General features: G+C 32.7%; 2 protein-coding genes across 4 annotated transcripts; one reads left to right on the plus strand and one right to left on the minus strand.

Annotated features, from left to right (window-relative positions):
* Nucleotides 1-444: 444 nt before the first annotated feature.
* On the minus strand, nucleotides 445-4,727 carry LOC149485316 (uncharacterized). The gene is made up of 2 exons (XM_089700091.1): nucleotides 4,484-4,727; nucleotides 445-2,170 (listed from the first exon to the last, which is right to left on the minus strand). Exon 2 carries the CDS (start codon nucleotides 2,140-2,142, stop codon nucleotides 553-555), a length of 1,590 nt encoding a protein of 529 aa, XP_089556217.1. The 5' UTR covers nucleotides 2,143-2,170; nucleotides 4,484-4,727; the 3' UTR covers nucleotides 445-552.
* On the plus strand, nucleotides 4,080-23,307 carry aralar1 (calcium-binding mitochondrial carrier protein aralar1). Of its 3 annotated transcripts, none has more exons than XM_089700087.1 (15): nucleotides 4,080-4,433; nucleotides 6,215-6,353; nucleotides 6,683-6,859; nucleotides 7,170-7,261; nucleotides 7,822-8,016; nucleotides 11,250-11,488; nucleotides 14,944-15,034; nucleotides 16,604-16,679; nucleotides 17,048-17,256; nucleotides 17,593-17,673; nucleotides 18,077-18,289; nucleotides 19,141-19,263; nucleotides 19,766-19,868; nucleotides 22,101-22,191; nucleotides 22,626-23,307. In XM_089700087.1, exons 3-15 carry the CDS (start codon nucleotides 6,730-6,732, stop codon nucleotides 22,786-22,788), a joined length of 1,806 nt encoding a protein of 601 aa, XP_089556213.1. In that variant the 5' UTR covers nucleotides 4,080-4,433; nucleotides 6,215-6,353; nucleotides 6,683-6,729; the 3' UTR covers nucleotides 22,789-23,307. The 3 variants fall into 3 exon arrangements, with proteins under 3 accessions (XP_089556213.1, XP_089556211.1, XP_089556212.1); XM_089700085.1 differs by having other exon boundaries at nucleotides 4,080-4,429; XM_089700086.1 differs by lacking the exon at nucleotides 4,080-4,433 and adding an exon at nucleotides 4,982-5,041.
* The last annotated feature ends 1,571 nt before the right edge of the window (nucleotides 23,308-24,878 follow it).

Below are 24,878 nucleotides of genomic sequence, written 5' to 3' on the forward strand. Positions count from 1 at the left end.
AATTGTTAGAACCATTGGTTAGAACTGACAAACTTTAACTAACTTTTGTTAGCACTAAATTGAGTAAATACCTGTCTAGATTATATTTATGCTTACAAACTCAAAGTCACTTCCATGCCTGAATCAATCAAAGAGTGATTATAAAATTAACTGCTACATAATATTATTTTTATTTAAGTAAAGAGAATTGATACTGTAAGAACTGTGTGTAATTTCCTCTAGTTAAATACATAAAAAAGAGCCAGAAACATTTGAAAACAACATGATAAGGTAGTCAGTAGTCACAGCTTAAAATTCTGCAGACTTAGTTAGGTAGTTAGGTAATATTTGTTACTTAACCATTTTTCTTGCTACATCTACAGAAGGTAAACCTACAGTTCCATCGCGTTAATGATATCGCAATCGGGATGACTATTTTTAGATAATAAATACCAAATCTTCATCTTAAAACATTTATTTTATACTTAAATTAGAGTATTTTAGTGGAGCAAAACGATATCCTTTTACAATAAAAATAACTTGTACAAAAATAATACAAAAGTATAAAAATGACTAGTATCCAGCAGCAAATCCATTGCTACGTACATCCCAACCTCCTTCAAACATGCCATCAGGGTGCTTGACTAAAGCCCCGGCCTGTCCCATCATTTCCGAAAATTCTGGTATCATTTCAATCTTATGACCTCTTGCTTTCAAATAATCTACAGTAATAGGATCAAATCTGTTTTCGAGCCGTAATATGTTGGTAGGATCCATAGTCAAAGGACCATACGCCCACCTTGGTAAGTAAATTGACTGTTGCAAGTTAATTCCTTGGACGACGTATCTGTGAAATATTGCTGCTTGAGTTTGAGGTTGACCGTCTCCTCCACGTGTCCCATACACCATGACCCTGCCGTCTTTAAGTATAGCTGCTGCGGGATTTAATGTATGGAAGGGTTTCTTTCCCGGTTCTAAACAACGTAGAGATCCTTCCTGTAAATTAAAAGAGACCCCTCTATTCTGCCACAATATACCCGTTTTAGGTAATACTACACCACTACCGTATTCATGGAATATACTCTGTATAAAGGAAACAGAAAATCCGTAGCTATCCATAATACCCATCCAAATGGTATCACCAGGACCGTCGCCTTTAGCGTCCGCTGATGCTCGCTCAAAATTAATGCGACTTGCCATTTCGAAGATGTGTTTATGCGACAATAATGAATCAGGAGTCACTTTCATATATTTCGGGTCAGTGATATATTCATCGCGCATTTTGAAAGCCTGTTTTGTTGCTTCTACTGCAGAATGAATAAAATGACCTTCATTTTTACCATCAACATGTAACTCGTCTAGTATACCGAGTATTGACAATGAAAGTATACCCTGTGAAGGTGGAGGCAAGTTCATGAGTTCTCCATGAGAGTGTTGTAAGCGTAATGGCTGTCGTCTTTCTGCGTAATAATTGGTTAGATCTGATTTAGCTATGGGCATACCGATAGATGCCAAATCTTCTGCTATATGATCAGCTATAGTTCCACGATAAAAACTATCTAATCCTTTACTAGCAAGCTCTTTAAGAGTTTCGGCTAACGCTTGTTGCTTTAATATATCGCCAGTTTCCAAAACTCGTCCACCTGGATAAAATACATCTTTAAATCCTTGTGAAAAGTTTGCGTGTTTTTTAGCGAATTCAAGATTAGTGTGAGCTTGGCTAGATGAAATTGGGAATCCGTGTTCAGCATATCGTATTGCATCTGCCAAAAGATTCGACAATGGTAATCGATTATAGCCTTTTTCAGTAATATATTTTAATGCCTCTTCCCAACCTCCAACAGTGCCAGCAATAGTAAGTGCCGATTTTGGACCTCGTGTAGGTATCTTCTTCAGCCCTGCATAAAGATCTAAATTTGCTAAGCTTCCAGCTCCTCCACATGCTTCTATTGCGATAGGATCACCGCACGGTGGAACTATAAGCCAAAACCCGTCTCCGCCAATAGAATTCATATGCGGATACACGACAGCTATTGTAGCTGCCGCAGCAACCATGGCTTCTACGGCAGTACCACCTTGACGAAGTATCAGTATAGCAGTTTGAGTAGCTAAGTGGTGCGGTGTCACCACCATGCCACTTGGCGCCATAACACTGACATTCATCTTGATTTACTGCAGCCGACACCAATATCTGCAACAACAAAATGTTTATTTGAATCTCTAATTTTATTTTCTTTTAGGTAGGTACTTTTTCAGAAAAATAATCATTGTGGTAGGTAATCATAAAAGCATACATTCTTGCTTGTTTAATACGTGCCCATTTCCTTAACACTAAACCTTTATACAATGCTTGTAACTATTTTGAAATGTATACAAATTATTTATTATTATTATTTTGAATGCTACATAATTGAAAAGATACTAGATATAGGTATGTCAAGTATAGGTTATTATAATGTAGTTTAAAAAAACTAAAAAAACTCGCATAAACTCATGAAATTATTTTATTGTAAGTAATGATCATTGATCTATCTAGGTATACAAAGTTGAATTAAATCTGTTCGTTTAAAGTGGGTCAAAATCGAGTATAAATGAGTCAAAACATATACGTATGTTTTTTTAAGTACATACCTACATACATCCATACTTAATATTATAAATGCGAAAGTAACTCTGTCTGTCTCTCTGTTACTCAATCACGCCTAAACTACTGAACCAATTTGCATGAAATTTGGTATGGAGATATTTTGATACCCGAGAAAGGACATAGGCTACCTTTTATTGCGAAATAGGGCGAAGCCGGGGCAGACCTCTAGTAAAAAATAAAGGTGAAGCTAATAAAATCTAGTTAAAAACAGTACCTACAGTATTAGGTAGGTACCTATAGGTATTTATCACTACATAGTATAAAACAAAGTCGCTTTCTCTGTCCCATGTATGCTTAAATCTTTAATACTAGGTACGCAACGGATATTGATACGGTTTTTTTTTAATAGATAGAGTGACTCAAGAGGAAGGTTTAATATATAATTTATTATGTTTAAGACAGCGGGCGAAGCCGCGGGCGGAAAGCTATAAGCACAGTATTACCATGTGGCTATAAGTATTATATATAATTACAAGATGAATAAGGAATCCATATTATTATTTTACCGTGGTTAATTATTTTATTTTATTGACGAATGGTAACTAGGTATTCGAGGTTCAGTCAGTTAAAATAACAAGTAACTAACTAATTCAAATAGATCTAGTAGGAAAATACAGCCTATAGGCTACTGATTACCTTTGAGTATGATATAAAAATATTTAGAAAAATATTTTGGTAATAAATTCGATACGAAAAGTACGAGCACAATAATTAACTACTTTTCCAATTCCATGCTATGTTCAATTAAAAATATTCTTATCAGTTCAGTATTATTTATCTGTAATACTTTTTCCCTATTTTTAGGGAAAAATATTACAATAGTTTGTTAGTATAATAATATGTAGATTGGAAAAAATGTATTTTTTGGCATTGGTAATGGACTGGTTTCAAATTTATTGTTATCATAATCATATTAGTTACCTGCGTAATATATTATTATACAAATATAATATATTAAAAACACTTCTGTTTTATTGCGTATGCAGAGGGAGGCATTTTTACGGTAGTTGTAAGCACGCCATCTACTTCCAATCGGATACATTAATATCATTCTACCTGATAGAGTGTCAGCTAAGGCAAAGGTTATGAAAGTTACGTCCATAGTACCTACAGAGATGGCTCAGCTGATAAATTTCACACGTCTTATCTTCCCCATACCTATCAGAAAATATTATCATTTACATAATTTATTGTTTTTTTCCTCGTAGATTTTATTAAAAAGCGTACCTATTTACCTACTGATACGTTCAATATAATATATTAATAGGTACCTACTTATAATTTATATTGATCTGTAATATTTCGGAGTTCTTTTTTAATATATTCTGCATTCTACCTATATAAAAACAACCGAGTTATTAATTAAATAATTTATGCTTTACTAAATAACATCAATAATTATGGTAACCCTTGGGAAGTACTTGTTTAATAAAAAAATTGCAAACTGTACGAGACCGCGAATCTGTGCCGCGAATCGGTAAAATAAAGTGATTCGCAAATCGCAAATCGCATTCGCTTTTGCTAATCGCAATCCGCTTGTCGCCTCTCGACTCTCCACAACCGGCAACACCCGGCGGACAGCAGTTGATCATGAGAATAGTGCGTGAACAACTAAAATAGATTCATATTATTTTCTATTATTGTGACGTAATATCAAGGCGAACGAACTTTACTCCGTTTAAAAGTTCCGACTTAAATATTACAGTAATTTCATCAAAACAGAAATAGTGTGTTGTGACGAAAATTACTGTAATGTTTAAATTCTTGTCCAACTCCTTGATCACTCAAGCCAGCTGTCAAGAGGTGGGTAAGTTTATTTACAGTTGCGGCCTTGCGGGAAACATAGTTAAAATTTACCTGTTATCAGTTCCCAACTGTTATCGGCTATCAATATGCGGTACTTTTGAACACAAACGCCCTTGAATAACTTGTCCTTGAAATTTAATGAATGACCAATCTTCTACAAACTAACACCATAGTTTTCTAAACACGATTTCATGAATATTCGGTATTTATAAAATTTTAACTTATTTATCATAACATGTTTTAGGATAATCATATTAGATAATCAGTTAACCAGCTTCCTAACCTTTTTGACCTTAGTCGAAAATCACATAGAAACAAATGAATTTTATAAAAAAAATCTGGCATTACTTAATGCAAAATATATGAAACTTACCGATTTTGACACACGATGATTTAATTTTCGCTACATTTTTCATTTTGTGGGTAAAAATATATGAATTTAATAAATGTCAGGTTTCATGAATGATGAAAATAATCTGAACATGTAAGATATAAGAATTCTTGAGTACACAATATGATAACAACTTTCTTATCTATTACGTCAAGTTGTTTAATATCTATTAATTTTAGTCCTGCTCCAAGCTTTACATCAAAATGACTTCACGTCGGGTAACCTATCTAATATACTATTTTATTACAATCTTATTGAAACTTTGACTGTGTGTTATAATAGTGAATTGTGAAGTTAATTTTTAGTGAAACAAATAGAAAAATCTAGTGTGTATTAAATAAAAAGATTTATAAAGTTCTTTATTAAACCAATATAAAACTGCTCTAAAAAATAATTTTGAATTACACAAACCAATTCCTAAAAATGTAAAAATTAGTGTATTAACAATGTAAAAAATATCTACATGAGCTAGAAATCTGTATCATTAAAAATAATTATTCCAAATGAACCTTACTTGAGATTTTTTTCTAAAAGAATTTGTTTTGTATGATGATAGATACATTACACTAGCCAGTGTTTGGAGCGGTCAAAACATTTAAACATAATTTTAAATATGATCATGTGAATGGTTAGTGATTGATAACTTATCATGACCCTGCACTTAACTTGACAATTTTTTTACCATAGTATAGAGACACTTATGGCAATAATTAACGTCATAAGTTATTATGTAATCAATTTATAACATTATCACTTATATTATTATGATTTAGCATAATCTATACAGAGAAATATAGCACATTTGTGCTAGAAGTTGTATAGATATTATATGTGTTCATGAATTGTCAATTGTTTAAGTATTTTTAATAATAATAGTTTTAATTTATTGGTTATAATGAAAGTAAGTACACTTACAGGTATTTAATTCAAAAAAATTGTTTATAAAATTAAATGTTTTAAAATCTTAGTTTTTATTAAAGTTAAACAAATTTTGAGGAGACTGAAATTTATGATGTTATTGAACATAAATTTAATAAATACCCTTAAAAATAAATTAAAAACATTGAATAAAAAACTAATAACAAAAATTAATACTCACATAAAACTTGTATTCCGAGTCCAACACTATTAAAATAATATAGGCTAATAAAAAAATATTATTTTCGTTTATTTGTTCATCTGATGATGCTTATTAACTAAATGTTAAGATTTTATAACATCAGATGCTCTTATATCTGTGAAATCAATGAATTCATATCTTAATTAGTGTATAATACAATTTACAAACACAACTTTGTATCTTCACTAACCAAATATTCTAATTATCTATATCAGTAGATAGTTAAAGTCAATTCCTAATGTTTTTTCTAACTGCCAAATGTATTTTTCAGGGGGCTGGTTATTTAAAACGGGCCGAACCAGATAAACTTCGAGAGATATTCTTGAGGTATGCCACGGTAGAGAAAAATGGTGAAAAGTACATTACTAGTGAGAATTTTGTCAGGCAATTCCTTGGACTCTTTGATGAAGGTAATATTGTTATCACTGTTTCCTTTATGCATAAGTGCTTTTTATAATACATGTGTACATGAATACCATACTCCATTAGTTTTATCTATCTAATTCTAACTAAGGTTATTGATAGTTAAATACACCAATAATTGCAGGTTTCATTGCTTGCTGATATGTTCTGTTTCATTTATCCGTTTTTTAAAGTTAAGATGTCTCAAAATTATTGTATTTAAGTGCTATAAGCTAGCGATAAGCCATCAAAGACTATATCAGCAAGGGTTAAAGCTAACCCAAGCTTAAATACTTCCAAAAAAATTGCGAAACTAATACAAAACTTGTACATACAGATGACTACAACAAGGAGTCAGTCCAGCTTATCGCTGGCATTGTCGACATGGACAAGGATGGATTCATTTCATTCTCCGAGTTCCAGGCCTTTGAGGGACTCCTGTGTGTCCCCGATGCACTGTACAAAACCGCCTTCCAACTCTTTGATACTAATGGGAATGGACTGGTCACATTTGGTATGAGAAAATACCCTCTTATTTTATGACTAGCTGTTGCCCGCAGCTTCGCCTGCATGGAAAAGATAAATTTTCATGGTACAAACTTTCATCCCCTATTTGATCCCCTTGGGGGATGAATTTTCTAAAATCCTTTCTTAGGGGACGCCTACGTTATAACATCTACCTGCATGCCAAATTTCAGCCCTATACGTCCAGTGGTTTGGGCTGTGCGTTGATAGATCACTATATCAGTCACCTTTGAGTTTTATATATATAGATTTTGAGTATAAAAGTTATAAGAATTAATTTATTATTGATTGAATTTCAGAGGAGTTTGCGGACGTCATGAAAAAGACGGCTTTGTACAAGAAATTGCCGTTCAACATGGAGAGTACGTTTGTTCGCCTGTACTTTGGAAAGGTAATATTTGATTATTGTTTTGCTTGATTGTTATTGATATTAATTATTAATATAGTTTACATTATAAGAATAGGGTTGACGTATTAAGTTTGTACTACAGTAAAGTTTGTGTATTTCGCCTAAAATGTATACATTTCTGATCTTCAATACCGAAGCCTGCATTCTTGCAAATTATGTGAATAAAATTTCATGTTCTAATTAGCTTCTGTAACTTGAATAATTAAAGAGTAAGTAATATTGTTTGGCATATGCAATCAAATTATAGTATATGAAGTATTTATGACTCAATCAGATCCTTCCTAATAATAAAGGCGAAAGTTTGTATGTATGGATGTTTGTTACTCTTTCACGCAAATACTACTGAACCGATTACAATGAAATTAAGCACACATATAGAGGGTAACTTGGATTAACACATAGGATAGGTTTTATCCCGGAAATCCCACCGGAACGGGTTTTTCTTTGAAAACGCGGGTGAAGCCGCGGGCGGAAAGCTAGTAAAGAATAAATTAATCACTTGTCTACTTTCTACAATTATTCTATGCAAACTTTTTTCGCAGGACAAGAAACGTCTCGTAACATACCCAGAGTTCAGTCAGTTCCTACACGATTTCCATGAGGAATATGGAGTCGAGGCTTTCAAGAAACGGGACCATGATGGCAGTGGGTTTATCAGTGTTGGGGACTTTAGGGATATCATGCTGTCCGTTAAAAACCACCTACTTACTAAGGAGCTGAAGACAAAAGTCATTGATGTGAGTGAATGTTTTATTTATGTTCTTAGTGTTCATTTTCTTTAATGTCATTTTTATTTTATTTTATTTTATTTGCAACACAAACACATATATAACAATAATATAGGTACAATACTTATTTAACCTAAAACCTTAATGACTAATTGTTATTGCAATAACATATTGTGTTGACTACTAGACTATAAATATGTGATATGATTGTGAAAGTTTTGCTTATATGAAAAGTTAATATAGTAGATTATTTATGGAATTTTAATAATTTAACCCAGTTCTTTTATATTTGTATTATTCTTTTATCTTTACTTGATTTATCTTATTCCTATTGATTTAGGTTGTATTAGGGTTTGGTACCGGTAGGGTAATGTTTGAAATTAAGGGCCCTATTAACGAGACTGCTTTCTGTCTCACTGTCTGTCCATGCGTCCATCTGTCACAACGTTGTGTCTCATGAACCGTGATAGACATTTTTAATATCTCATTTTGTATTTCTTTCATGCAATGTGACCTTCATACAAGCATGTAAAAAAAAATACAAAAACCAGAGCATAAATTATTATTATTATAGATAATGATTATGATGATGCTTTTTATTGTCTCGTGCTTAAACTGACACGAAATTGATATAATTATAAATAAATTACCAAAATGATAAAGTTTTTGCTTCGTAACAATAACTTGCATTTAATCACAAACAATCAGATCGTGGGTAAATGCTTGCTTAACTACTTTTTAATTATGTGCTAATATTATCTACATTTGGTTATCCCTTAAGATCACACCACGACCACAGAAGTCTAACCACATAGACCGGGAGATACTGACACAAAATTTCGAGTCATTTGTAACAGGATGCCGGTTCTACAGGGGTCTTAGTACGCAATGACAAAAAGAAAAACGATGGTGTGAACACTGGTACCGGCGGTTTAGTCGCGTGGGCGTTAGTCGAACTCGTCCTAAAAATAGCGAAAGTCAAACGATTTGTAACACAAAAATTTTAGAATTTACCGATAGCCCATAAAAAAGAAGTAGGCGGTACTGTCATGCCATACTTTTCCGGTGTGACTTACAGCCCGCCATACCGACGCAAATGTGTTGATTTAAAAAAAAACAATTCAACCATTTGTACCAGGCTAACTTTTGCACAGGTAACCATCGTCGTCTAGCCATTTACGAAAATCACCATACCATACTTTTCGGACGATTCCAAATGGTCGCCATACCGCCGAAAATCTGCAAAAATTTTTTTTTTCGCCAAACTTTTTGTACCAGTATTGCATTTAGATTTTTGGAGAGTATTTGATAAAATGTGACCATTATTATATTTGCCATACTTCTTGTAGGGGGAAAAAGTGCTGCCATACTTCATAAATAAATTTATTATTAATTTAAAGAAGTGAAGATTTCTACCACCTAGATCTTTGAAATTTTGTATTTATATTTGTTGAACCTCAAACTTATAGGAAAGATTAATGCCATACTGTTATAAATCGTTCAAAATACGAATAAAATCATACAATAAAAAAAAATCTTATACACATTCGCCACCTCCCACAGGTATGGCATTATCACACTTCTATTTATAATCATTCAGGAGTTGTTGAAAAAAAAATTTAGGGTGTTACAAATGGTTCGGCGAAAAAAAAAATTTGCAGATTTTCGGCGGTATGGCGACCATTTGGAATCGTCCGAAAAGTATGGCATGGCGATTTTCGTAAATGGCTGCAGGACGATGGTTACCTGTGCAAAAGTTAGCCTGGTACAAATGGTTGAATTGTTTTTTTTAAATCAACACATTCGCGTCGGTATGGCGGGCTGTAAGTCACACCGGAAAAGTATGGCATGACACTACCGCCTACTTCTTTTTTATGGGCTATCGGTAAATTCTAAAATTTTTGTGTTACAAATCGTTTGACTTCGCTATTTTTCCGACGAGTTCGACTAACGCCCACGCGACTAAGCCGCCGGTACCAGCGTTCACACCATCGTTTTTCTTTTTGTCATTGCGTACTAAGACCCCTGTAGAACCGCCATCCTGTTACAAATGACTCGAAATTTTCTGTCAGTATCTCCCGGTCTAACACTATTATTATTTTAAATTGTACTAATTATAATAAATTTAATTATTTTCGGTTCGATTAGGTCGAGTAGTTTTATTCGAAACGAAAAAATAAATAAATCTTATCTCATTTAAATTTGAAAATTATATTGAGTAACCATCATTTTTGGGATCAAGTTAAAACTTAAAACTATAGTTACTTATCATGAAATGTAATGTGTCGAATATATTTTCGGTATAAAATCTATGTTCTCATATAGTGTAATTTAAATACACAGTACATTGATAGCTTATTTATGATACATTGTCTCCCCTTTATCTTTATTAAAATGCTTGACACACTTATTTGCGGGGTTTTATGGCGTTTATCGGTGAAACTAACTAGTTATGTGTTCTGTTTAACTATGCTACATAAAAACTATTTATGATCATTTTAATAGGTTTCTATTAAAATATTATTATTTACATATTTTATTTTTTTATATTTTATTATGACTTTAAAATAATCTTCATCACTACATAGTATAAAGCAAAGTCGCTTTCTCTGTCCCTATGTCCCTTTGTATGCTTAAATCTTTAAAACTACGCAACGGATTTTGATGCGGTTTTTTTAATAGATAGAGTGATACAAGAGGAAGGTTTTAGTATATAATTTATTAGGTTTTAGACAAAGCGGGCGAAGCCGCGGGCGGTAAGCTAGTAATAGTAATAAGAATAAATATTGAAAATATTTTATACTTACTGTCATCTAAAGTACAATCAATAATCATAAATTTCTGTGCTACATTTGTCATACTAGGCATTACTTTGTACCTAGGTATGGCTTTACCTTGTATTTAAAGAAAACAAAGAAAACCACATTGTTTATCAAATAGATCCTAAAGTATTTGTTACAAGGCAATGCATATGTATCAAAGGCTAAAATACTAAGAAAAAAGTCTTTGAATATTAAATTTAGTACCTACTTCATACATAAAAGATAATCTTTATAGTTAGTTATTATTACAATTTTACCAAATTTCACGTATTAAAAGACTCTAAATATAGTGTTTTACGTCTACAACACGTAAAACATTATATACACTATGTGCCCTATGTGTTGGTAGTATAGGTATGTGTGGGCAGGATTAGGAAACAGTTTAAAACTTCTTCTAAATACCATATCAAAATCTTCCAGGCGTCCGGATTCCCGCAAGGCGAGAGAAAAATCAGTTTCCCATACTACATGGCTTTTAATTCCCTCCTAAATAACATGGAGTTAATCAAACGTGTATATTTGAACGCAACGAACGGACACCGAACACAGGAAGTTACGAAAGAGGAATTCCTACATTCTGCCCAAATGATGAGCCAAATTACACCCTTAGAAGTGGATATATTGTTCACTTTGTGCGAAATGATACATCATACTAATGGGTGAGTTTCGAATTACATTTTCTAAGTAATAGGTAATAGTTATTAAGAGGTATAAAGTACTTATTAGCACAGATTATGTGGGACAAAATATGTTTCCGTTAGAAGTAACTTACTTAGTTATAAAACATAATTTTTTTTTATAGGTTTTTTTCGATTTTTCGATTACAATCTAGTCTTTCTGAAATATTAGATAGGTATTTGTAATGAGTATATTTTGTAAAAAAGTAAACATTTATCTACTAGGGTGATGTAAGTAATAAAATAAGTGTTTTCAATAGATTTAAAGATTATCGTGAAGCAGGAAAACTTATGATTTTTTATGAAAATGCATATAGCACAAATGTATTTTTCCTTAATGGTATGATGCAGCTATTTTTCGGAATGATTCCAGTATATTATTCACATAAATTATTAAAGTATATCAAAACATATTGAGATTAACAACATGACCTGGCTTAAAGTCGATTTCTTATTGGGATAACAATCTATTCTTCGTACCATAAATTATTTCAATTGGATGATTGCTTCATTGAAGTAGATCAAACAAACGCTAATTTCTACTATTATACATTATAATTGCGATTTCTCTGTCTTGAATTTGTAAAACTAGCATTGCAATCTGTTAATCAATAATAATTAAGAAGTTTAATACGATTAATACATGTATAATTCCTCATTTAAATCATTGGAATCGTTATTAGCGAAATAATTAGATATGCAGTCGATTAATTCCTATAAAAACTGCAACACTTAGATTTTAGAGTATCAGTGTTGTTCGCATTTCCAAAATATTAATTACGTTATTACTACAATGTTTGTAGTATCTATATTATCCACAAATCTAATCATCCTACCGCTAATTGTTTATTTACAATCCTATTAGAATCAAACACAAAACGGTACTATTAATGAGTGATATTAGCGTAAACCAATAATTACTTTGCTAATAACTCGGGTCTTATTGATAAAGGGAAACGGTAAACAGCTGATCTATGCAATAAAATATAACCTTTAAGCGTTTTGTTCATAAGAGATCGAACCTTTAGATACACGTGTGTTATAATCTGATAAGGCGTAATCTGATTACATACATGATTATCTGTTATAGCATACGTACTATGTAATAAACAGTACTAATGGCATATGCACTTAATGCTGAGTAACTTCGGAATGAGTATTGATCTTGTACCTATTGATATAGCAAAGTGACGCATAATATAATTAAATATGGTATTATCGTGATGACATATAGCCTATAGCCTTCCTTGATAAATAGACTATCTAACACCGAAAGAATTTTTCAAATTGGACCAGTAGTTCCTGAGATTAGCGTGTTCGAACAAACTCTTCAGCTTTATAATATTAGTATAGATTTATTTGTAAAATTTTTCCATCAATTCACGAAGATCGTTGTGATGTGGAATATTCTAAACGCACTTACGAAATTAAAACAAGGTCTTTATTTATCTAAAACCATAAATAAGTCAATAATATCAACAATGTTCTTGCAAATGACTTTGAAATTGCAAATATCATTGCCAAACCTAACCTATATCAGGAAATTATTTTAATACAAAAGAACGGTAATAAAGATTATGATTGATAAAAATACGCAAAAACGTAGAATTATAAAAAAGTTCCACTAAATTACCGCTTGCGCGTTACGCGTAAGAATATCTTTCGTCTTTAATCTTTCTTATCTACAAAAGATATCCCTAGATTATCGGTAATCGGTAAAGGTAAAGGTAACGCCATGACATGTTTATCGCGCTAGCTGAATTATTATTGTCATAATAAAGATTTGATATATGGGCATCATTTGCAAATTATTAACAATATGATAAAAACAACATTTAGTTCAATATTGCATCAATATTTCGATTATTATCGAGTTATCCGCTCAATTACAATTTTATGCTGTCCCTGTGTAATGCAATTTACTTGTTTTTGATGTAGTATATTTGATAGATAACCTTTTGTACCAAATAAAAATGGATTGCTCTATTAAACTAAAGTATAAAATAGTTGCATGGTAACCTATTTAAATAAAAAAAAAACAATTGCTATAATATTTGCTGTGTATACATAAAACCGGAAACAAACTGTCCGCTCCTGTTTCCGATTCTCAGGACGAATAACAAAATGTCTTGGTCTAACAGGAGGCAGAAAGATCTTGTCTGTAAAGAAAATTGATCAACCAAATACCAAAACAACACAAGGGGACAACTTTGCTTAGTAAAATATTACTGATAAAAGCACAACATGCATAAATTAAAAAAAAGAACGTCGTTTTCAATCTTATACCCGGCGCGGCCTAAGATGATCCCTATGACACTGACAGTTATTCTCAAGAGACAAACTTGTAATGGCGTCACCATTAAATTAGAAACGTATTGGAGGCGTCTAAAAATGGCATTTATTAATTTTTAAGTAGCTTTATGCCATTACAATGATATTCCGTTGGAATTATAACAATTCTTAACATTTACGAGAAATTATATCAATCTGACTTTACGTTTACGTCCTTCAAAACTTACATCGTTGGCATTTATCGACTAGTGCGGAAAGTATCGATAAACAAATTTCGATAATGGAAACGAGTTCACATTTTTTCCATGCTTAAGCTATAGTTTATTCTCTATTGAATGGAACAGAAGATCGCAGCATAATTAATTAATTAATTACCGTTCGCGTTAATTTACTTACCTATGATAATATAAGATTTTAGAAAAATTAAATGGGGGATTCCATTTTCATGATAAAATAATATACACTATGTTAAACGGGTTAAAGATTACGAGAAAATGATAAGGTGCATTTTTATGTTTTGGAAAACTTTCGTTTTACTTACCGTTTCGTTTACATAATAGACGTTAAAAATTCATTTTATAATATTTGTAAAAACATGTTTACCGACGTGGCTGAATGCAAACCACGCCTTAGCCTATAAAATAGTAAAGTATCGACACGATCCATCATACGAGCAATCACTAAGACGAACTGTCATAGGGATCATCTTAGGCCGCGCCGGGTTATACATGGCACAGATAAAAAGACAAAAAGTATGCACATGCGATGTTATTCGACAAATTATTTAATAATATTATTTTATGTAACACATTATATTATTCTATTTATATTATTCTATCCCAGTCCTGATTCGGCTACATCAGCGGTTCCCGCGGACTTGGCTTACAATACGAGACAATCTGGGTTCGGTTGCTGTGTGAAAAAAGTTTGTTACAGCTTAGAATTGCACTACAAACCACTCATAAGTTTCCACGCATATTAATATTATTTTTGTGTCACATACATGAAAACACAGAGATCGCTGCGGGGTGTCTATCAAATCCATGATGAATGGAATTTTTCTGAAATAATTACTTCGTTTTTTCGCATTAACTTTAATTACTATTCTTTAACTTTTTTTCATAAGGAGTATGATTATTTCACAGACGTATCGTGTACAATGACTTGAACGCAATCACACCTGAACAATACTTCAAACAAGTGACAAGAAGAGTTGCCGAAATCAAAGCAGTGTCGGTAAGTTCACCTTTTATCTTTAGCATATCATCTCACAATGCTTTTAATCCTTACAGGGGCAGTCTGGAAGACTAATGTATGTTTGTAGTTGTTTGTATACTATGTTGTTAATATGAGTTTCGGAAACATCACTAACTCACCGCTATGTATTTTTCTCTTTCTTTCAATGCTCAAAAGGAGGAGGTAAATATGTTAAGAGGGCCTTTTCGATTAGTAAACTTGTTTCGGAGCATCTTGGTGAGTACAAAGAACATTGAAGTTATGATGTTTCTATGTTTCTTTTACTTACAGATTGTGAGATTTTGGTTATGAAGTAAGAATTTTCAAGGCAAAGAGTATATGTAGTGGGTAAATATTGCCAAAGATGCTGAAATCTCATGACCCTCCTCAAATTTCCGACATTTAGAAATCACTGCCTAATTTTTCTTTATATTTGTTTATTATCTACCTTCTTTTATTTTTTGGATATTTGAACACTTCTCACTGAGATTTATTTTAGGAAACAGGTGATCGTTAAGCATAATAAATGAACTGCTATTTTACTTTCTTCCTTTCATACTGCTAATACAAGAATTGTAATTTTTGTACGTGCAATATTGTTTACTGTTAAGCTAATTTATGTTCTAAAGACACACTGAAATTCACCATATTGCGTCCATTTATAATTAAAACCTGAAACTACAAGCTGATTACATTCAAAACTTCACGTATATAAAAACGAGAGCCCGTTGATAAAAATACCATAACAGGGTATAATATTACTTATATGCTTGACGGTATTTCTCCTTTGAAACTTTTATTTTTAACAAAATGTGATCGGCTTGTATATTCTTCCTCTTAATAAATTATTGCTATTCATGTAATTTCACTTGATCCCAGACCCGTTTTGATATAAATTGCTAATTCAAAAGCCTCGAATACATGTTAAAACCAATCAGGAGTTTGCAGACACCATATAATGCACGTTAGCTTATTTTAATACTTGCGTTGGCGCGGATGGCCATATCAATCTCAATTGGCAGTACTTATAAAATAAAATTTCACTATCCTGAAATATTTTATTTTGGTTATTTATATTTTTGTATTTTATCTTTTTTCCTCTCTACTTATTAGCTTAAGGAAGAAAGCGACAAATTGCATTTATCCTACAAAATTTTACCTAAATAGGTACAGAAACATAGTTTATCCAAAATGAGTATGGGAGTAGGATTTCAAAATCTTATGACATCAAATAACTAACTTCTAATTTTCATCAAGGTCGATGGATATTTAAAAGTATTTATAGCGCCCGGCAAACTTCTTGGCCAAAAAGTAGCGTGGTGGGGTAAGCTTGCGCATATAAAAATGTACTAAAACTTGATGCGCAAACTTCCCCCATCACGCTACTTTTTGGCCAAGAAGTTTGCCGGGCGCTATACGAAATGTCCGTTCGATATACGATTTTTCCAAATTATACAATATCAATGAATGATGTTTTGATATCCGTGTCAACGCACAACATATTAAGCGATTCATTGCATTTTGGGGTATAAAAGATTCAGATAAATATAATGTGTATGCTTGTTTCAGAGTCCTGAAGAGAGGAGTGTTTTAATTCAAATATTGGAGAGCACATATAGGTTTACCCTGGGTTCCATCGCTGGTGGCAAGTATTTTAACATTCCTTATATTTTAGCTTCTAAATAAATATTATGTAAAGTTTATTTAAGAAATGGGGAAACTGACACTAACAATTAACATATTATATAGGTAATACAAAGGTGTACAAAAGTACGCCTTGTCGAAATTGAAATAGGAATCGCAGGATAGGAACCTATTAGCAAAATTAGATGTTTATCATCTTCCCAAATGATTATAATAAGGATTAATTCTAAATTTCGACATCTTATTAAAATCTCTCAAAACTGTAAAAATCTAAATGAAAATTTTCACTGAACATTTTCTATTTGTAAGACTAACTTTTAGGTAATTTATGAAAACAACCTATTAATTTAATTTAAACCCATATTCCAGCGGTGGGTGCCTCAGCGGTATACCCAATAGACCTGGTAAAGACCAGAATGCAGAACCAGCGTACAGGCTCGTTCATCGGTGAAGTGGCGTACAGGAACTCGTGGGATTGCTTCAAGAAGGTCATCCGGCATGAGGGTGTCTTCGGTCTATATAGAGGTCTAGTGCCTCAGTTGATTGGTGTCGCCCCGGAGAAAGCTATTAAATTGACTGTGAGTACACTTTTTATATTATTCGAAAATTGTTTTTAGTTTGGGGTTGGGTTTAGTTTGTAATTTATTATTTCATTGTAATATTGCCTCTTTATACAGGTGCGTGTATGTGTTAACCTACACAAGTTTGTTTTAATCTAAATTTTATAGAAGTTCTAAGATTTTTTTATTTAACAAGTTCATCAAATTGTATCAATAAAATTCTATTCAAACATTTCATCATTTCCAATAATCCTGGAATATTATTTTTAAAAATTCTAGTATTTAATTCTAATCCTTATGGTCTCTAGATGTGATAAAATAAATCATACTAATGAAAACCAACTTCTATTATAGATGAACGACTTAGTCCGAGACAAGCTAATGGACAAGAATGGCAACCTTACTCTTGGTGCTGAAGTCATAGCTGGTGCATGCGTAAGTATTTTAATTTTAAAGAATATAATTTTGAAAATAATTAAATATTTTTAAGCTATTGCATAGCTTCTATCGCGGGCCTTGAGCGCGGGGACCGAATCCAGAAATTCCGTAACGAAAAACCTCACGCTCCCCACTCCGACGGACACGGAGGTGTGGCTTGAAGGCACGCTATGCAATAGCTTTACCGCGGCACACGTCTTTTCCCGAGTGCCACACGTCTTTTTTTATATTAATGGAAACCAGTAAGAAATGTTTTTAATTATTGATTTCTTTTCATTATTATCAAAATTGTACAGATTTTAAACAGATGATAAATAACACTCGAATAATCTATGTTATTCAAATCATACTTTTTTCTTCAAGTCTATGAATTAACCTATTATTTTTTATTGTTTTATAGGCTGGCGCGTCCCAAGTAGTATTCACGAATCCGTTAGAAATAGTGAAAATCCGCTTACAAGTAGCGGGTGAGATTGCTGGCGGTACTAAAGTGCGGGCGTGGTCTGTTGTCAAGGACTTAGGGCTCTTCGGCTTGTACAAGGGGGCGAAGGCCTGTCTGCTGCGGGATGTGCCCTTCAGCGCTATATACTTCCCTGCGTATGCGCATGTTAAGGTAGGTTGATTGGTTTGTACCAAGAAGCTTATATCTAATACACTGTAGATTGCACTATGACCATTAACTTGTAACAAGATAATATGACCTTGAATGACTGAATAACTTGCCAAGTTAGGTATGAAAGGGATTAAAAAACATACAGGCGTCATTCAACGTCATATTTTCTTGTTACAAGTTTGGTCATAGTGCAATCTCCAGTGTATTAGATATAAGCTTCTTGGTTTGTACTTTTAAGCAGTGGTAATGTAGTTAAGACAATAATAAAATCGGGGATACAAAATTAGAAAAGCGTGATAAAATTAAATTGATCTTTATATTATCTACATAATATATCACAACTGTTTCTCATCTATGAAATAAACCATTGTGGGAATACCGATATTTCCGATATTTAAAATTTTTGAAAAAATAGAAGTGAATCAATTAACACTGTGGACTGCAGTCCAAACCCTCATAGGAGGCAAGTGTTCCTGCTGTAGGTTAGATTATAGGTTGATCATTATAAAAAAAATGTGTGCGTGTACTAGTGTACAGTACACACGTAAGAAGTGAAACTTGTTTATGACCTTATTTTTAAAAAAATAATTTACTATATGCAACTTTACAGAAAAACGTCGAATCACGCGTGGTAGGGATAAGAAAAAGATGGCGCGTAACGGAAAAATGTCACGCGTAACGAAAAAATGTTACACTAAGTTTTTTTCCAACCCCGATAAAGAAGTTTCACTTCAAAAATAAATGAATATACACATCATAGTGCATACAATGTACCCACAGTTACTAAACCAAATACTTAATTTATTTAGTTTCAAGTTATTAATATTATATTTATCTTATTACGTTTCCAGGCCAAATTCGCTGATGAGAACGGTTACAACCATCCCCTAACTCTGTTAGCAGCGGGAGCCATCGCCGGTGTGCCCGCGGCTTCACTTGTTACACCCGCTGATGTTATTAAAACAAGATTACAGGTATGTTTCATTAGTTGTATTAAAAACTACCGCCCCGGCTTCGCCCGTGGTACATATTTCGCAATAAAAGGTAGCCTATGTTCTTTCTCAGGGTCTAAAGATTGTCTGTGCCAAATTTCATCAAAATCGGTCGAGTAGTTTATGCGTGGAAACCATACATACATACATAATTACAAACCTTTCCTCTTTATAATATTAGTATAGACTAGCTATTTCCCACGGCTTCGTCCGCGTGGTGAATTTATCGAACGATCGCCTTCGTCTGATATTTTAAGGAAATTAGAATACCAGTCAAGTAGGATAGATGCACCTATCTCGGGACAAAAAACACACCATCAAATCGCTCCGTTGCGTCGTATAAAAAAGACAAACCCACAAACATACTATTGCTTTTATTCTATTAGCAAGGAAGAAAAAGCATAATTAAAAATTTCACTTTATTCTTCACTTACTCTATGAACATTATATTTTTAAAGAAACTAAAATAATACGATTTTGCCAGGTGGTAGCGAGATCCGGTCAAACTACATACAACGGAGTAATCGACGCCACTAGGAAAATATACGCCGAAGAAGGTGCTAGAGCATTCTGGAAGGGTGCTATTGGTAAGTGTCAAATATACTTGTATATTTGTAAAGATGACCTAAATGGAGCACAGTATTATTAAAATGTAAAAAACTAAAATTATGTGTTACCGCGTTGAAGCTAAATCGTTTATTTCCAAAAATCTAAATTTCCATTATGCTACCATATTCCTTCCATAATGCATCTATTTTCAGTATTCGTAACATACCTACCTAACCTCCGAAGTCTAATCTAAATTATTTATATCCGTCGTTGTAAGATCATAATTGTTTTACCTGCTTTGGCGCGAATACGATACATAACATACAGATATTTATGATACAATGTAATGTTAATAAAATATTAAGCATAACATAAAAGTAGTCTGTCTTTTGTATTAAGCGCGTCACACACGGTGAAGATTTTATCTTAAGATACTGTTATATTTTATATTACAGTATCTTAACGCATCCGGTATCAGCGTTCGGACCATCATTTTTCTTTTTGTCATTGCGTACTAAGACTCCTGTAGAACCGCCATCCTGTTACAAATGACCCACAAAATTTCGCGTCATTTGTAACAGGATGGCGGTTCTACAGGGGTGGGTGGTACGCAATGACAAAAAGAAAAATGATGGTCCGAACGCTGATACCGGAAGCGTTAAGATACTGTAATATAAAATATAACAGTATCTTAAGATAAAATATTATAGTATCTTCACCGTGTGTGACGCGCTTTAACCCGTGACACGTTCTACGCACAATATTTGTGTCGTAACGCAAATTGTACTGTAGTGTACTGCGCACAAACTCTGTGCCTAACGCGGCCCGTGACATTGAAGGCCATCTGTAGTGAATTACAAGTGAATGTTTCCAGTATAAAAAATATTTCTCTATGCCTTAAACATTTATACTTCGAATCGACACGACTCCGAGACAGGCAATAGAGACCAAAACCACAAAATAAAAAAAAAAAGTGAATCATTGATTGAGTTGCGTCATCGGCCATAGTTTGTGACATTTGTCTTGTTCAACGAATATTTGGATTGTGAATTATGCCGAGAGGAATAATTAGATGAGTGATAATTGAGACGTATATTACTGGAAATTTTACGTAGAATACGTTTATGATATTGGTTTTAGGGATATTTGAAGAATACTCAGTGAAAAAGTGTCTCAACTTTTCAGTGCGGAAGACGCAAAATGGCGCTTTTTTTCTTGTTTGTGAATAATGGAGATTTGTTATTATTCATAGTGAAATACGTTGTGTTAAATGTGTGAAAATATAAGTGAATGTATTTGGCAATCGTGTAGTGATATGAAAACGTGAATATGATCATTTGATGACTCAGCATTATCATGTAAGTGTTAGTATGTAAGCAATTAAAATTAAAACAAAAGAAAATCATTTTTTTATAATTTTATAGAAAAAATATATCGTCATGATTACATTTTTATGCTATAACTAGTTTCTTCCTCTTTCCAAAAATATATAATACATGGCATATAATTATAGAACAATAGGGTAAATAAAATTTTCAAACTCGGTAGTCATAAAAAAGCTAGATTTCGTGAACTCCCTTGACACTATCGGGATCGGTGCCGGCTGTGCGCCAGACGCGTGATAGGTTAAAGTTAGTACTTTTAAATTACTTTATTCTTACACGCTTTACTACTACTACTTTATTAGCTTCACCTGTATGTTTGTTTGTAACGGACTTCTTTGGGCGCGATTTTGACCCACTTTAGGCCGGGACTCCACCAAAGCGGAGACGAGACGAGCGGAGAGGAGATGTTTTTTAAACAACCAATAGAATTGAGTTATTGACACGTCTCCTCTCCGCTCAGCTTCAGTGGAGATCGCTGTGCGGAGATGTGTAATATTTGTATGTCGCGATGGAAGCGGAGATGTGAGCTGTGCGATGTGAGCTGTGCACCTTTCGTGTCAGAATGCGTACTGAGCACTCAACGCCCCGCACCCGAGCTGAAAAACATCTCTTCTCGCACAGCACACAGCACACCGCACACATCTCCGCTTTGGTGGAGTCCCGCGAGCTGAAAAACATCTCTTCTCGCACAGCACACAGCACACCGCACACATCTCTGCTTTGGTGGAGTCCCGGCCTTAAACGGCCAGATTTCGTTCAAACTTTGTTTTGATTTATTGAGGACCGATGACAATACACTAATTTGATAAAATTTTCTATTTTTTAGTTCGGTTTTCTATAAAAAGCGTGTTTTTAGTTTTTTAAACTATTATTATTTTCCCATAGCTCGTGTGTTCCGTTCGTCGCCGCAGTTTGCCGTGACGCTTGTCACGTACGAAATATTACAGCGTCTATTCTACGTGGACTTTGGTGGATCGTAAGTATTTAAATACAATTATTTATATACTTTTTGTATACATTATAGTATTACTCTCTCAAGGCTAATAGGTCGATGTCACGGATAGATAATGATGTGTAAATAATAGTGAGAGATAATGATTGAATCACATGATTTTGTTGTAAAGGTGTCTCTAAGCAAGTTTAAATTTAATTGATTTTGGATTTTTTTTTTATTGTGAAACTGATACTGTTTAATAGTTCCACAAAGCTTTACTTTACTTTCCCTATCTCAGTTTTTATTTATTTTTAATATCAACTTTTTAAAATTTCATACAATAATATTATAAAAAGGATGAATTTGTTTTTGTATGTAACGAATAAAAAGCTTAGTTATCTTAAATTAATTATCTATTTGCTATTAGATTGTTTTTCTGGAAAAAACCTATTAATAAATAATGTATTGCTATTCAGTCGTCCAGCGGGCTCCGAGCTCACAGTGGCCATGCCAGTAGAAGAAACAAAGAAGAAGCCGCATCACATTGGCGGGTACCAAGTAGCGATGCCGATACTAACAGGCCTAGAAACAAAGTTCGGAATCTCTTTACCGAGGTTCTCGTACCCGAAGACACAGTAAAATGAGGCGAGAGATGTGTAGGAAGTAAAAAAATGGAAAAAATGTCAAAAAATTTGGAAAAATTTTCAAAAAATATCTTGGGAAGGGATTAATTTGATATAATATCAAATAACTGGAACCAACTTTATTAAAATCGTGACAGAATATTTTAAGCAATGTCAGCAAAGTAAGGTTCTATTGTGAATAGGATTTTACTAATTTTATCATTTTAAAGTGATAAATTCGCTGTCTCGCCCATACACATGAGATATAATTCCGTAAATATGACTTATATCTCAGTCACACGCATCAGTTGTTATAATATGAATACACAGACACGCTACATTCAAAGGTAATGGAGAATATACTGAAATCTGTACACTTTTTAAAAGATTTTCTACTAAAGAAACAAAAAAAGGAAACAGATGAATAGTCTAAAAGATATTCATATAACATAACTATATTTCTTTTACTGTATTCTATGTTGGTTCCAGTTATTTGACTTGTTTAAAACCAACTCTTACCATAACTTATTATCAATTAATAAGAAAAACCACTTCATTTATAATTCTTATTCTTAAAGCTGGGATGTTTTAATCCATACTCAAGTCTGAGATTCGTGAGATACATATACTTCTAGCTATCAAAATATTAAATTTAAATTGGTTATTGTTATGAACATAATAAAGTAAATTCGAACAAAACGGAGAAAGCCAGAAAATAATAATTATTTTCTATACATCTCTTCCATACATTTAATGGCCCTAAGGGGAAACTATAGATCTACTAAATATCGTGTGCCTACAATAAACACAAGTCAATAAACAATATTCTAACGTGAAGACATTAATTATTAATTACTATTGAGATTTCAATTGAATAATAGGTAAATTACGCATTCGGGCACACAAATCTTCTTTCGCAAAAACATTTAAAGATGGCATTTAATTTGAACGAAATCGTTAAAAAAAGCTGTTAAAATTGAATTTGAAGGACGTCAAGTCCAAATACTAATAACATTTTCAAGGTTACCTAAAAACTTCTTTGTTAAAATTGCTCTATGAATATTGCGATTAAATCTAATACTTAAAATCAAGGTAATAAGTATCAGAATAGGTCATCAAAGTTTCCCGGCATCAAATTACTGCCATCTTTAAATATTAGTTTATTTCTTTTAAATCGGAGTTATTCACTGCCTGTGCGTGCGTGCGTATCGATTTAACTTCAATTATTTAATTGTTAGGTGTTTATTCATTTATTTTTAACTTGAAACCGGTAGAAGTTTCAATTAATTGTTCCAAAATGAAGCAATTTCATAAGCAATATTAATATGAAGAATTGGTGTTTTACAACCGAACCATATATTTAATTTTGATAACTCATATGCACCTCGCAGCATTTTATACTCCAAAACGATTGATTTATATTGTGTATCTTATATTTTTATACAATTATTTTGCCATATTATCTTTGCTTATGCAGTTTTATATTATTTTTAGCGCTAAGGATAACGTCGAATTGATTTTTTTTTTTCGTATTTACCGATGCCGTCACATTTTCTGCTTAGATAGACAATTATACGCAATAAAAGGCTTTTGGACACTTTTTCAGTAGTTGCTTTATAAAGCTATTCATATGTTATTTACAAGTTATTTGGTTTAAAAATATGTCGATTCATTGCGACCTATATCGTGTCTATGCAAGACAATATCATGAGCGAATTTGGTTATATTGTGATTGTACAAAATTGAACACGGTTACCTTAAACAGTATAAAGACGAGATTATTCTTGTGTAGTTAGACTTACGCATATTTTGTCTGTTATATATTTAAATAGCTTGGGTGCATCCATAGATAGTCTTATTCAATCAGAGTACAAGGATCAGGGGTAAAAAATGTTTTTAAAAGAATTTCCGCACTCGCACTATATTTAACTGTCTTGTAATAAATTGCCAAAATTATTCTATATTGAACAAATTGGTCATGTTATAATGTTTAAGATAAATAATTGATTTAAATATTACCAATACACATAGTTAATGTTAAGTACACATAAATCGCGAATTGCTATCTTTAAATAAATTGTAAATTCAGTACCAATATTATATTCA

Source organism: Colias philodice, chromosome 10 (assembly GCF_061535455.1).
Source record: "Colias philodice isolate Cphi_HAF_F1 chromosome 10, ilColPhil1 Martin Lab GWU primary, whole genome shotgun sequence".
NCBI lineage: Eukaryota > Metazoa > Arthropoda > Insecta > Lepidoptera > Pieridae > Colias > Colias philodice.